The 15,100-nt window shown below is 37.7% G+C and overlaps 1 protein-coding gene and 1 long non-coding RNA gene across 6 annotated transcripts in view; one reads left to right on the forward strand and one right to left on the reverse strand.

Annotated features, from left to right (window-relative positions):
- Positions 1-7,497, forward strand: part of LOC111330067 (MFS-type transporter SLC18B1) — an 11,636-nt gene extending 4,139 nt beyond the window's left edge. Inside the window, exons 6-17 of one of the 2 annotated variants that reach the window (XM_088758158.1) lie at positions 208-298; positions 1,373-1,441; positions 2,227-2,297; positions 2,855-2,953; positions 3,641-3,738; positions 4,211-4,306; positions 4,909-4,983; positions 5,420-5,486; positions 5,804-5,830; positions 6,708-6,754; positions 6,877-6,934; positions 7,268-7,497. In XM_088758158.1, coding sequence (XP_088614284.1) covers positions 208-298; positions 1,373-1,441; positions 2,227-2,297; positions 2,855-2,953; positions 3,641-3,738; positions 4,211-4,306; positions 4,909-4,983; positions 5,420-5,486; positions 5,804-5,830; positions 6,708-6,754; positions 6,877-6,934; positions 7,268-7,273 — 804 coding nt within the window. In that variant the 3' untranslated portion in view covers positions 7,274-7,497. Of the gene's footprint in view, positions 1-207; positions 299-1,372; positions 1,442-2,226; positions 2,298-2,854; positions 2,954-3,640; positions 3,739-4,210; positions 4,307-4,908; positions 5,073-5,419; positions 5,487-5,803; positions 5,831-6,707; positions 6,755-6,876; positions 6,935-7,267 lie in introns of those variants that run through there. The other variant, XR_016000456.1, reaches the window with a different exon arrangement.
- Positions 7,498-8,571: 1,074 nt separating this feature from the next.
- The window catches only part of LOC111330045 (uncharacterized), a 31,864-nt gene continuing 25,335 nt past the window's right edge, over positions 8,572-15,100 (reverse strand). For all 4 annotated transcript variants that reach the window (XR_016000462.1, XR_002694771.2, XR_016000463.1 and 1 more), the window contains exons 3-4: positions 10,246-10,714; positions 8,572-9,035 (exon numbers count right to left, since the gene is read on the reverse strand). This is a non-coding gene — a long non-coding RNA (uncharacterized LOC111330045). The remainder of the gene's footprint in view (positions 9,036-10,245; positions 10,715-15,100) is intronic.

Raw genomic sequence — 15,100 nt, forward strand, 5'->3', positions numbered from 1 at the left:
TGCTATGGATGATATATGATCATTAATTATTATAATCATGATGATACAAGGGCAATTAAGTGAGTAATTATTGGCTAATACTGAAAAATACTACATCAGTTTTTCAAAATTATCTTGAAATGAAAAAATACAACTTAATAGTATTGACAAAATTTTATCCCTCTTTGAACAAGCCTAAGTTTTCTTTGAATTCATTTCATGTTTTAGGCTGGAGGATTTAAACTTCCATTTATAGTGCTTGGTAGCCTTTTATTGTCAATTCTCCCAGTGGTTATACTCATTTTGCCCAGAGACCAAGGTTTGAAGTAGTCCATTTTACAGTTGCGTGCTTTGTTGCCAAGCCTTGGAATAGGAGTGAGGCTAAGGGTTACCTTGTTATGATAGAAATGTTCCTTTTCAAATGTAAATGACTTTGTTATCATGCTAACTAGATACTGGTCTCTATCACAACAATGTCACCTTCAGCCTCACTCCAGATCAAAGGTTTGGCAACTAAGTGCACAACTGTAAAATGGCCTATCATGTTTGTTTGTTATTTCTTGCTATCCATTTTCTCCGTCAACTTTTTGTTCACCTCTCATCGTGTCTTTTCCTCCCACCTGTTGTTGTGTACGTGCCGCAAAGATCATCTATGGCCTCGATTGGTACACACCTAGTGATTTGGTCTTAGCCCAATGCAAGTGGCACACTATTAAAAATTTATATGAACATAGATTACTTATCTTGGCACATGACTGTTTCTATAACTTTTTACCTGCTCCCATTATGAAGCTGTTTATGAAATATGAGTGCAACTATAACTTGCGTAGGAAATCGACCTTTTTATTACCAAGACCAAAACTGAAGTTCTTCGTAAGTCCACCTGTTACAAGGCCACATCTCTTTGGAATTCTCTTGACAATCATACCCGTGCAATCTCAAGCAAAAGCTTATTTAAAAATTTTCTAAAACACAAAACCTCATACGCTTAGTTAAATTTATAGATGAATAATATTTTGATTAATTTTTAATTAATTGGGTTAATTTTTAAAATATTCGACCGTATTAGGTTAATTAGGTCAATTAGGTTGATTTTAAATCAAGGTTAATTAATTTATTAGGTTATTTTTTATATACATGACCATATTAGGTTAATTAGGATAATTAGGTTGATTATCAAATACACAACCACATCAGCTCCACTGTAATTTTTATCATGTTTAAATAAATGTTGTTGTTGTTGTTGTGTCAATGTCTTGGCCCACTGACACTACAATTTCCTAAGGTTTAATTATCCTCTTGTTGATCCTTCATCAATTTCATTCATTTTTATCTCCTTTCCTTTTCCAAATTTAATTGTCAAGATGCCAAATTTTAGCTAATTGCTTTGTAGATCTTCCACGGAAAGTAGACACTAGCTCACTGCTTCGAATGACAAAGATTCCAGGAATTGCCATGATAGGTATTGTGTGAAACTGATCTTTGATTCCTCTGAAATATTCCATTTCATATTGCTGCTCAACCACAATGATCTTTCTTTTCAGCCATCATCATGTGCACTCGTTTATTGTAATTGGCTTTTTATGTTTTGTACCCATGTTGGCTAAGTTGTACTTGAAAGGAGCCCCATATTTAAGAAAATATGCACTGAGCCATCAAGCTGAACAGTTTGTTTGTCACGCGATTGTTCAAACGTGCCTACGTGCTTATTGCAAAAACACCTTGATGCTTAAGTCAGTTACAGGTTACTCCTCTGTTGTCAGCAGCCTCAGCAGAGACTCTTCCCTCTTCGTATTGTTGGTAACAATGCCCCAAATGGGTGTTGGAGTTAATCAAGTATCTTGTGAAAGTATCAACTCTTCCAAGTTGTGTTTTGTTCTTCACTGTTAGTATTATTTTGTGAACTTCTTAAAGTTGATTGCATTCGGAGGGGAGCAGGGTTGGCGTAGTGGTGAGAGCACTCGTCTTCCACCAATGTGTCCCGGGTTCGATTCCCGGACCCGGCGTCATAAGTGGATTGAGTTTGTTGGTTCTCTACTCTGCTCCGTGAGGTTGTTCTCCGAGTAATCCGGTTTTCCCCTCTCCTCAAAAACCATCATCATTTGAATTTATTTCATTTAGAGTTTATTTGGATTTACACACGACCCCACAAGCTGTTTAGCTTTGAACATTATCGTGTCTAAATAAAGGTGTTATTATTATTATTATTATTATTATTATTATTATTATTATTCGTTATATTTTCAGGTTTATCCATCCTTGTATCGGGATTAGTTCTGGGCTTCCTTGATCCAACATTTGCGCCTTATATGAAAAAGGTATTTGTAAAAGCTGTTATTTAACTAGATGAAAAGAAGTTCTGAAACGTATCGGAGTTACTTAAAAAACACTTTCCTCCAATTCCCACTGAGTGCTACGTTTATTATGTACTCGGCAGCGTTTGAAAACATCAATCCTTTTTTTAATACCAATGTCAGATTTCAAACCTTTTTTTTGTATTCTTACTCGTGGAAACGTTCGGTATTTCAACTAATGAATGTGATCTGTGAAAGATTGATCTAGACATTGATTTTCTGCACTTTCTCGTATACATTTCTAAAATTTTAACCTGGGATTGTAGAGTCAAATCAAACAGTATCCCCAGGTTACTATTGTCGTTTCTTTCCATCACCTTGGCCTTTTAAATTTCATTTAGATCACTGAACTCGTCATTGGTTCCCTTGTCTTTGACGCTTTTCCGGTTAATCTGTAAATAGATAACTGCTGGAGTGAGGTTTTCACGCAGTTTGACAAGTCATTTGTTTGTTGTAATCCCAAGCTGTTTTTTTGATGTTTTTGCGAAAAGCAATTCAGTTCAATTTTCTCGGTTTCTTAGTTCGGACTTGGTCCCAGTAAAGTTGGTTTACTGTTCCTCCTCTGTGCCGGATGTTACGCCATTTCAGCGCCAGTTATAGGCTGGATATCTGACAAAACGGTAAAAATATGTTTGGTTGTACTGCTTAGCCCAAGGTACACTTGATCCACCTCAAGGGACAGTAAGCTTTTGATCGATAGTTTTACATGGTATTGTACAGTCTTATTATTCTATCTTAGTTGTTGCATTTGCAGTGTACTTTGTATTTATATATATATTTTTTTTAATGAATATTTTTAGTATTTTTAGCACTTAGTCTTGAGGGTATTACAACCGTAAATTATTGTAAACTTATCATTTTATAATTGTACTTTAGACTTAGATGCACGACCCGATAAGCACTAGCTTTAACTATTATCCTGCTTAAATAAAGTGGATGTCTGTATGTTTGTACGTGGATGAAACCCGAATTTGTAAGCTGTCTTGAGGTGCGAAGGTAATAGAACCATGGCGATATCTGTTGCCACTTCTATGTACAGTGTTTTTCTTTTGCTGCATAAATCCCATGTCTGACGAAGGATTTTTTTAAGTGAAAATACCCTAAACGAATTCTCATTTTTGCGTAACCTTAATAAGCGCATGTTTTCTAAATTAATATAAGAAGGGTGTGCTTATCCGAGAATTAACAATTTTTTGCACAACGTATGTGAAGCATGAAAACGCCCTGAAATTTTTAATGACCCTTTGGGAAAGAATACTTACATCTTTACTGGTAATCTGTTTTTTTTCTTACTGATTTAACTACAGGGGAAAACACGTGTCGTCATAATCATTGGTGCAGCTTTCGTTATCATTGGGATTTTGATGCTGGCCCCAGCTCCATTCCTCACATTTCTTCCTCAAAGGTTCGTCCGTGTGCAAATTTCTACATTGTTTCTACAATTTATTTACCTATTTACCTGTTGTGAGATGTCAGATTGCCCGATTGCTCTAAGGAGGCTAAGCATGCGCGCCTTTTGGAAAACTGGCGAGTCAGGCTCCTCAGACTTCGCACTGGCAAAAACTTCGTGCTAAATTATGCGCACGAAGATCTTCCCTTCGTTTTACTGTTATCGATCTGCTTGGTGTCAAAACGAAACAAAACTAAATCATGTACTCGATCAGACGCCATTTATTGATCATTAAATAAAAATGCGCATATCTTTTTACGTACGTAATTGATGATCACATGGCAACTGATAGACAAAACCCCAAGCTTAGTTTTCAACCGTTATTTGTGAAACTCCTATTTATTTAATATTTTCCTGTCCAACAGAGGTCTTTGGTCAGCAAACTATGCGTTTGGCAGTGATTTTTTTTTTATGTTTGTATTTCGAGGAAGGTGTGGTTGGTCTGTTTATCCATGGGACTGTTAGGCGCCGCTGTCAGTGCGTATCAAGTACCTTGTATGCCAGATATGTTGGAAACAGCCAGGTAAATAATTCATTTACACTGTTACAAGAAGTGTTTTTTCTCGCAGAGGGCCGAGTAACCACTCCTCTAGTCATAACCTATGACCGGGAATGACCAGGGGATTATCCTGGGAACTAAGGAACTACCGCCAGGCTGTAGTTTGTTGTGTTGACATTCAAGAAAGAAAAAACGCGTTTTTCGACCGTTTCACTGTGAAAAAGATGAAGTAAACTCTAGTATGCTCAAACATTAGTCAGTACTTTCCAACAATGGTGAAAAGAAAAAGCTTTGATATCCCAATCTAAGGAAATTTAAGCATAAGTACAGACGCCAGTGAGAATTTCTGCTAAGTTATCATATTCTCTTTTTCACAGCGGAATAATTCGGGAGGTAGTTTTGGGTTTAAGAATTTTCGCCGTTCAACTTTGCAAATGAGTTGGCTTAATCAATTATTCCTCCACTTTTTAAAACTGCCTGGTTTCAACGGTCATGTAAAATTAAACATAAAGCATTGAAATTCACCTAATGCGCAAGCAGCATTTTCTCAAGACACTTATGGAGAGAGAGGTAAGGAGGGATATGGCGCGACGTAAAATTGTTCCCGTGCCTTTATATCTCTTTAGAGAACATGGAATGCCCGATGATATCACTACTCATGGAGTGCTCTCCGGGATTTTCAATGCAACAGCAAGCATAGGGTAAGGAATGAACAGCACTAGTGCAACGCCGAGAGCGCTCACTTCCCACCATTGGTTACCCTCGTTCATTTTTGCACCTGGCGTCAAAAGTGAGTGGAGTTTATTACAGTTGTCGTCCCTGCTTCAAGGGTTTATCTCTAAATTATCGGATTTCCTCTTGTCACAGAAATCTGGGCACGATTACCAACCGCTGTTCGGGAAATAAGCTGCGCTCCTCTCCTTTTTTAGAAGATCGAAGCTCGAACACGAGAGAAAAGGCGATAATCGGGACAACGATAATCAAGCCCACTGAAACCAAACACTCCCTAGTTCCAATTCCACCTGGGTTCGAGGATCGAGCAACCACTCCGTGGATTAGCAACTGCCACAATTTTTCCTTGCTTTTGTTTCATTTATTTTGCTCTTTTTCAATCTCTCTTTTTGGTGTATGTTCTAGTGCTTTTTTAGGACCCACAATTAGTGGACTGACAGAAAACTACTTGACCTTCCAGTGGTCAACTGTGGTAAGTACATCTTTGTTCCTGGGTTAAGACTGAGGCTGCTGTACTTGTAATCTGTTGTGCTTGACACTCTCCGGCAAAGAAGTGAGGTACGCATCAGTCTACGAGGTCGTCCCTCAGTATTCTTGGCGAGCCAACGTTCGATGTCTCACTTTGAAATGTGATGCCACCATCGTGGACTTCAGTAGAATGAGGTTTGAGGAGGAAGAGGGAGATCTCTACCGAGGAAGTTGCAATAAGCGGTGGATAATCTAACATTCTGCCAGCATTGTCTGATAATTTGAACAATTTTTAATTTTTTGTACTTTCTTTCTGTTCAGGTCTTAGCTGGGATTCTTGGATTTCAGGTAAACTTAATGGACCTGTAAGAAGTTTAGTCGTACTTGCTAAAGTATCGATAAAAGGGAAAAAAAGAAAAGAGAAAGTGAACTACAAGACCAATAACGACAAACGTAGTGTTCGAAGCCTAATGAATTGCAGAGGTTGAGAATAACGTTTGAGGCTAACGGCAAAAATTACACCTCTTCTGTCTTCTGACAGCCCCCTTTATACTCGAGATAATGCGATGTTTTCATAAACTGTGAACATATAGTATGTTTTGCACAAGGTGGATTTTGGCTTATACCAAGGAAAAGTGGTTAAACCCAGAGTTTGTTTAAAGCCGTCGGCCGGTGCCTTAAACGCGTTGCTTAACCTCACTATCGTATGTTTTTGTCCCGCTGAGGATTAAAGGCGTTTCAATAGCCCGTTTCCGAATTACCCTTGGCCTCATTTTCAAAACGAGTCCTGGTGCTCCTCCTTTCATGTGATATTAAGTTTTCATTCACATACAAATTAAACTTATTTTCACAAGAATGGTTGAGCACCAGGCCTCGTTTTGAAAAAGAGGCCAAGGGTAATTCGGAAATGGGCTTTTCTGCAAACGTCTGAACAAATGTTTTCTTTAAAGATCATATATTTACTATCAACGTGAACTCCATAACTTAAGAAGTCCTTCAAGAGAGTTTGTGAGTATCATTTGGTTGAAATAAATAAGTGAATCTTTGTTATAATTTCTCATGTATGGCTCGGCTTCCGAGGCGTTGTAAAAAGTTTAACTTTGAAAGTGTAAGAACCCTCGGCAATTTTAATGAGTAGACAAACTATAAAGCAACTAAAACAAATGGAAAAAATTGCGATAATAATAATAATAATTAAAAGTTAACTGTTTTGTTTACATTTTAGGTTGTTGTCTTGACTCTCTTCACAGTTTTTGATCAAGGAAGAAAAAGGTTTGTTCGCCGCATCAGTGACAGAGGTTTTAGATAGGATAGGTGACCCATAATTGAATGTTAAAGGGCGCTATAGAAGTAAATAAATTATTAAATTGTTAAATTATTATTTTTTTCACCAGAATTCGGAGTTATAGTGAAAGAAGAAAAGATCCTTTTGAGAAAGATGGTCAAGTACAGGTAGATAAAACCCTCATTTGTGTTTTGTTGTTCCTCTTTTGTTTCCACCATCGCCAGCCGCTTATGGGAAAAGTTATGGAAATCTCTGCAGTTCCTTCTTATTTTCTCTTTCTTCTTTTTCCAAACTATAGTCTTTCTTTTCTTCATTTTTTCCCTTTATTATTCCTTTTTTTTCTATCCCTTCTTCCCTTTCTTCCCCCTAGTTATTTATTTCATCGTGTTACGCCTTTCTTTCTTCAAAATCTTTTATTATTTCCTCATTTTCTCAATTTTTCTTCATCTCTCTCTTGTTGAGTTACATCCGTTTTATTTTTCTTTCTCTTTTTTCTTCAGGTATAATAATTGTTGTGTTTCATGGAGTCAGAAAGAGACAGTCTGTTTTAAGGACGAAAAATCTGTGGCTCAGTCATTTGTTGTTTGACTTGGTTATGATAACCATTTGATGCTGTTCGCTCTGGAGGATCTGGGGCCAGTTTGTAATCTTACAAGCTCCGTTTTAAACAATGCTGGTTTAAGGATAAAGTTGTATTGTAGACAGTAAACGAACTCGGTTGTAAATTTCTCTTCTCGAATCACACAATGTATTTTCAATTCATATTGTATCAAGAAAAAACGAGAAGTTGTGCGCAAATGTTTTTTCTGCGAGAAGTTAACACCAGAAAATTTGGAAAAATAAAATGCAAAAATTTCGTCGCAGTAGCACTTTAAGTGGCACATGTGGTCGCGAGGATTTTGAAGCGTATGGGAAATCTTTGTGAGAAAACGTTAACTTCAGCAAACACGTGGGACGTCAGAAGATCAAGAATTAGTTCTTATTAACCGAGGAGGAGGTCTGTATGGGAGAATCTTGACCAAGGTCCAGCTCCAGTACAGACCGAACGTAGTGAGGTCTGTACCAGCGACCGAGGTCAAGATTCTCCCATACAGACCGATCTAGCTCGGTTAATAAAATGTTTATTATATGGCTGTGTCTTATATGCCAATTTTTTATATTCTTTGTACCTTTCTTTTTCTAGACCGGTATAGATGCCGGTCTAGATGAGAAAATCTAGACCGCTTTCAAAATTGATTTCAGCCAATCAAATTCGGTAGTTCCCAGTCTTTGTGAGACACAGCCACATAATAGTATGTACTTATTGACTGAGTGGGAGGGTCTTACAGAATAATATTTGGCCGGAGGTCACGAGTGCGCTCGGTTCGTACGTCATGGCTGCATGAGAGCTGCATTTGTTCCTGTCTGACTCGATCAAACTCACTCAACAAGCAATTTATGACCATCACTCTTTCTTGAATTCTCCTTATCCCTGCGAGGTCGTAGCGGTACGTTCCTTTGTAGCCTTGCGCATGCTATTACCTACGGCCCCTAGACAGGAATTATTTTAAATTTTGTCCCAAAGCAGGCGGCAATTAGTTAAAGTTTTGCCGTTTGCCACTATCTCGTACCCAGTTCCTACCATGTAACTGTTACTGAAATGTAAGGACCCTAAACTGCTTGGCCGTGGAAGGTATGGGAACGAAACTAGTTTGCCACTTGCCCTGATCGTCATTTTTAACCTGCAGTGATGCATTCTTAACGTTAAGTTTTTACGGAGAACCCCATAAGAAACTTAAGATTGTTCTGGAGACGACATTAAAGCTTTGGCAACTGAACACGTTGTTTATTTGGTTTGGAACTGCTGAACCAGCGGCTGATAGGTCAACACGTATTACAGAAAACCAAGAGTTATTATTTCATGAGGCTACAAGTCGACAGCGTAACGGGAGCCATATCGGTTTACTTTACTAGATGTACATGTACTAAAGCATGCAACTAAAAGAAACCAGATCAACAATGTTCTCTGCGACAAAATCGGCCACAAACAAAATTGCTACAACTGTAATCAGAATGAGACTAAGAATTAACAATCCCAGGTAACACAAAACACTGCGCTTTACAAATTTTACAATTTCTACATTTCACAAGACTCTCCGCAACTGAGTGTTTAAGTTACTAATCGAGGTCCACAGCTACGCTGGATGTACCACTCTCTTCCCGGGTCGAGGGAAATTTGGCGGCTGAAAAAAGTTTCTTTCCACCTTATCCAGTCTGGAAAGTTCATTACTGAGGAGAAAGATGGAAGAGAATAACAATCTTTATTTGCCCGAGGGGGCTGTCCTGATTGATAAGAGCCGCACCCACCCTCCCCTCTCTACATATACTTGTTCACTTAGACTGGTTGACAGCCTCTCACTTTTGTGCATAAATCTTTGGGCCGCCATGCATCGTCAGTGAACCGAAGCTTGGATTTCTTGATGAGAAAAGAGGGGAGAGGATGGCCTGCAATCATTCCAAGGCGGAAGGGGAGGGTGGCTGGGTTTTGGTAGCTCTACCCTCCCATAGTGAGTTGTTTGTTCTTCTTCCAGGTTCGCTAATCAAATTTGCCGGGTGACGGTTTCGATCTGCGTACTGTTTTTCTAGAAGCTATTTACAGTTAAACTAAGTGAAGTGTACCCCTCAGGATTACATTAATGATTTGATTATTTGAATATTGAACACGTGATGATGGATCAGAACTATTTCAACATGGCGTCAGACATGGGGGGAAAGGTGAGTTCGATTGTTGTGTAGAACTTCTGGTAAATGTTATAAATGGAATGTTGTCGAGAGCTTTTTTCACCTATTTACATCTTGACGAACTTGTAGAAATTATTGTGTGTATTCATGGTTGAAAAAAATAGTTAACGGGCGAAGCTATCGCAAGACTTTTTTTATTTCGTTAATATTTGAAATCGACTGTTTTTGCAGTGTTTTTACAGTGCAGTTTGTTCATTTTCAGGATTCCTCGTCAAGTAGAACAATCTTATTGGACTTCAGAAATGGACTTCTAATTTGAACAATGATCCGCGCCTTTTCAAAACGGATACGGCTATCGGGTTCAATATTCAAATAATCAATCCATTATTGCATTCGTGAAACGGCTAGCGGGTTCAATAATCGGATAATCAATTCATTATTGCATTCTTGAAACGACTGGCGGGTTCAATATCCAATAGATCAATTCATTAATGTAATCTTAAGGGGTACGCTTCACTTAGTTTGACTGTAAAATAATCATAATACAGAAGTTATTCAGTGCATTTCTGACTTCACTGCGCTTTACATGAATAGAAATGATAGATAACAAAATCTCTTATCCTAGCTAACATATTAATTAAATACAGTATTGTCACTTGAAATGCTTGAAAAGCGTTAAGAATGATAATTTTTTAAAAATATTCTTCAAGTAATTTATTTGTGGTTAAAAACGCAGATTTCAACAGCAAACATGTACCTCCTCTGAAAGTCCTGCTTGTTTTGACGTTCGTTCGTGAACTCTCTCTTTTTCCAGTGCGATGGCAAATGGTTCCACTTAAAGGGTGTATCATAAATCCTTCGAACTTCCACGGTACGCGGACAAATACTCAGCATCAGGCTGACAAAAGCAAAACAAAGAATGGCCTTCATCGCTCGGTCAGTGGAAAGACTGAAAATTTGCGGAGTTGTTTTTCTTCTTCCAAGAGCGTCCTTCTTGCTCGATGACAACGTCGCTTTGAGCGTTTTTGGCTGCTTGGTTTTTTTTTTATATTAAGTACCCAAACAATCGATTATTAACCGTTAGAGTTGATTAGAAGTCGGACTATTGAACCCCGATGTCGCCATATTTTGAATCCTATAATTGCACTACAATTAAGTGAGGCGGTTGCATGGGGCTAATATAGCTTCACCCTGAAAACTCGCCAAGTATAGGAGCTCGAATGTGCCTACGTAATGAAAAAAAAGATTGACAAATGATTAAACATTGATCCAGAAGAAGATAATTTCACCAGAAGTATTTGTGGATTTTGAAGAAATGTTTCTGAAAAAGTGTACTTAAGAAAAATTATCGTGATCGAAGCGTATTCCCTGGGGGTTTTACAAGGCTAAGTACTCACACCCTTGAGAGAGCTTTTCAGCGTTGATGAGTTTTTTACAAAAGTCATGGTAATAAGTCGTTTAGAAGGAGTTTGAAATATCAAACATCCGATAAGTTTTAAAGTTTTATAAAAGAAATTCTTACTGTTTACCATATCCAGATAGAAATATAGTATGCACTGTATAAATGAAGCAATTAAAAAGTTTTCTTAATTCGTGATAGACAAATTTAATTGAACTTTTGACTAAATGCTGAAGCTCCTTAAAGAAAAAAGAAATTTTACGGTCCAATTCTCACATTTCAGGTTTCTCACGACCGTTATTTTCGCTTTTAAACGGTTTTGGACAAACAGCGATAAACAAACGATAAAAACGACCGTTAAAAAGTGTTTACCAAGTTTCAAAAGAAAATATTAGTTTTCCTTTTTTTTCCTTCTTTTTTTCTCTCGGTCCTTTGTAAGTTTCGTTCCATGGTCTTTAATAAAAAAGTTTCAGCTGTGTCACTAAAAGCTACTACTCACGCCCGCAATATTCTGTTTTGAAATTTAAATGTCTACATGTATTGCGTCCTAGCCAACTATAGGCATATCTCTTGCATCGCTATCAAGAGTGACTCTTACAGGTGGCCACCAAAACCGCAAAATCCTGAGGATCTAGCTGACCTTTAAACTTGAAACGCAAAGAAGCATTCAAGCGCTAGCGAAAAATTTCAAAATGCGCAAACTTGAAAGAAAAAAAACCGATCAAACTAAACGGACCACGAAGTAAGTCAAATGGAATATTTTCCAAACATTATACATCTGGAAAATTAAGCACTGAGTAACTTTTCACGAGGCTGTGTCCCATTAGTCATGCCTTAAATTAAACAGAGAGTAAAACATGCTTACCGGGCGCGTAGCGTCCTAGACGCATATACGCACGTGCGTACTTGAAGTGACCAGAAAATTTTGAAATTTTTAGCAATTGTTTCCATTTTTACGCTCAGTTTACTCAGGTTTCTAGATCATATGTACTTGTGCGTACTTGAAAAAATGACCACGCTACGCGTCTGCTTACATAACTGTTATTAATTTTACTTTCTCCATGATGATACAGTATATTAGACTAAAATCTTAAGACATTGCGAGACCATTTAATTTTAGATCTCTGGGTGATGAAGCAAGTTTGTGTAAAGACGTACATACGCAGGAAAAGGCTTGGAAATTGACCGAATAAAAATAGAAAATCAGCTGATGTCTTCATTAATACTGAGGTGACATGAGAGCATTTGTTACTAACTGTGCGTCAATACAAAAAAACCATTGAATTGGTATCGAACTGTGATGCATGAGTGCATTTGAAAACTTTTTTATTCGGATTTTCAACATCGGAACAACTCCCCACCCTCCCCTCCCCACGCGCTCGCACTGGCCTCTCCCCTGTATAGCAAGACGCTTTTGAGATGGATTGAAAACTACTTCCAGCACGCTTTGACATCAATAAATCAACAACGGGGTTTTTCTCTTCTAAAACTTTACCTTGAACACAAAACAGCTGTGGCAAGTGTTAGGGGAAAGAAACCCTTAGCTTCCAGCTGACGTCCATAACCGGAAAACGTCTTTACTTAGGATCTCTACCGATAAAATTGGAGCAGGAATCGGTTTGGTGATGATAGAGAAGTAGGTTTGGGAAACATGTACTACTGTACATACCTAAAGCTTTCGCCGCGTTTAACAAGTTTGAATCCCTCTTTTCTTATGCGTGTAGTGATGAGATACTTTCAAACGCGAGAAATCTTTCCAGTCTTGTGTTCTGGAGGGAGTTATGAAGGGGCACAAATTAGTTCATTATCCAAATGTGCTTGGTAGAGTACAAATAAAGCGCGAGACGAGTACCAATATCACGCCATATTTGTACTCCAGAAATATCCGCGAAATTCGCCCGCACTGAAATAACAATTTGGCGTATTGGATAATAAATCTCTTATTAAACGATTTGTTGTGTAGTATCGCTGAGTATTTTTACTCGATGTTTATATTTTGACTCGCCCTACGGGCTCGTCAAAATACGGCACAACTCGTAAAAATACTCAGCGATACTATACAACAAAACGTCTAATAAGATTTATATTTTTTCGCTGCAGGGCGAGTACCGGTATTACGTGCTTGACAACAGTGCAAATGCATAAAAGTTCTTCTTTTCGGGTGAAGTATCATGCAACAATATCCTCATATCACGCACGTTTAACGACTGCGGTTTTTCTCCAAACAACTGAACAAAGGATGACAGCAGGTGATGTAGAAGGGCGAATCATAAGGTATTTTAAAGTTTCTAGGTATTGGCTTGAATTAAGAGAGCTTTCCATTTGTTCCAACTTTTCTTTTTCTTCGCCGAAAACCGTGAACAGCAAGTGCCGGCTCTCTCAGCCGCGGCTTGAACTGTCTTCATTAAGCATGATGGAAGCCGACATTTTTATTTTACGAGGCAAAATAAAAAGTGTAAACACAGAAAATATCACAGTGGTCTGGGAAACAGCGTGTTTAAAATACCGTAAACTTTTACCTAAAAAAACTTGGTGTTTGGGGTTTGATCAAATCCTCTCAAAAAAGCTCGTTCTCAGTTTATATTTTAGAAATCCCTGAGGGATGATCCTCGAACAAGTAAAAATTTTCTTCCGCCCTGCAACAGTTTATATCAACCAGTAGTTCAAGGAAGATCTCAGGAAAAAAGTTAGTCTAGGAGGGAAGTTATTCTCATCGGCATTAAAAGCTAGATATTCGCAGTAATCCATGCTATCGAGTTCTGTACTGTGGAGAATTTTGTAGCGAGGTTTTACCGAATGTTCTTATGTACACCACTTTCAACTTCTGATCCAAAATTTATATTATAAGCATTACAATTTCGAGCTACTTTTGCATTAATCATCCATCTGAGGTAATTTTACAAAACAGAAGCTGTCTTGATATTTTTTTACACTGAAAAAAGTCATGTATACTCAGTCCAACGATCGAATCAGTTGAAATCTTAACTTGGTTTAAGTGATCGTTTCGCATTATGAATAAAAAACGCTCCAACAGCCCCTCCGGGTTCAATTAACTACAGAAGGATGTTGTAATATACCTTACGAGGCTCATCAATTAAAATGTCTTGTGGAGTTAAATATAATTAATAAAGATGAGTAAACTGCTAATGGAAGGAAATGCACGTTACTTAGTGTTCTGATGAATCCAGAGCGAACTTTAATGGATCAATTTTCATGACTTGTTTGATGTCTTCCCTAAAATGTGCGCTTCTCTCTTGGGATAGAACTCTTGGTTTAGAGAGTACGAAGCATTCCATGCTGGTACAATTTTCCACCCGTTTTCCTAACAGCAGATTGACAGCTGGAAGAAAAATTTCATGTCCAAATTTCTTTAAAGTTGAAGGCTTGGGATCTCAATTAACCTCGGTAATGAATTGAAGTAATTTTAGTTTTTAAACCCTGTTTTGGCATGATCGTGGCATATAGCTAAAGTGGACACTTCAGTTATTTGAAGCCACTAATTAAAAATGAAATATTAAACCAAGATTTCCTTTCCCGAATGAGTCAACTACAGTGGTTTAATTCACAAAATGAATTAATCCCAATAAAATCTTGGTCATGATTTCACTTATCATCGAAGACTGTCATTCCTTTTAAATTTTGTATTTGGTTTTTCAATAAAGGCAGGATTTGACGAGCTAAATTCGTGTTCAATTTTCTCAGTGATATCCAGCCGTTTGAGTTGAATTTAACATAATTTATGGCCCGGCCAAAAAGCAGTTAATTCAAGAACCTCATCATAAATGTTCATACTTGACTTTCCTTTAAGTGAGTCATTCCAATTAATCCCTCATAAATTAAAACAGCAGATAAAAATTTATGAATGCCACATTCAAAACCGTCGCATAATTTCTTAGTTGGACTCAGCAAGGGATTAAAAGAAAAAATAAATCATCTATGTAATGACGAATTCACGCCGAAATTGAACAATGCCGAAAGCAAGAACAAGACAAAGATATGTCACTGTTTGAACATATCACAGATCTGCTGTTCACAGATTCATTACCTATATCACTACACAGTCTATTTGATCGACGCCCTGCATCATGAAAACATCCTCTGCGATTATCACAAGTGTTATCTTAACAAAGCAGAACTGGAAGATTTGATTATTCTAACATTTTAATTGACTTTTCCCTGCGGCACCTCCATTCATTTTCTCGCGAAATAAGAA

This window comes from Stylophora pistillata, chromosome 4, assembly GCF_964205215.1.
Source record: "Stylophora pistillata chromosome 4, jaStyPist1.2, whole genome shotgun sequence".
NCBI classification, from domain to species: domain Eukaryota; kingdom Metazoa; phylum Cnidaria; class Anthozoa; order Scleractinia; family Pocilloporidae; genus Stylophora; species Stylophora pistillata.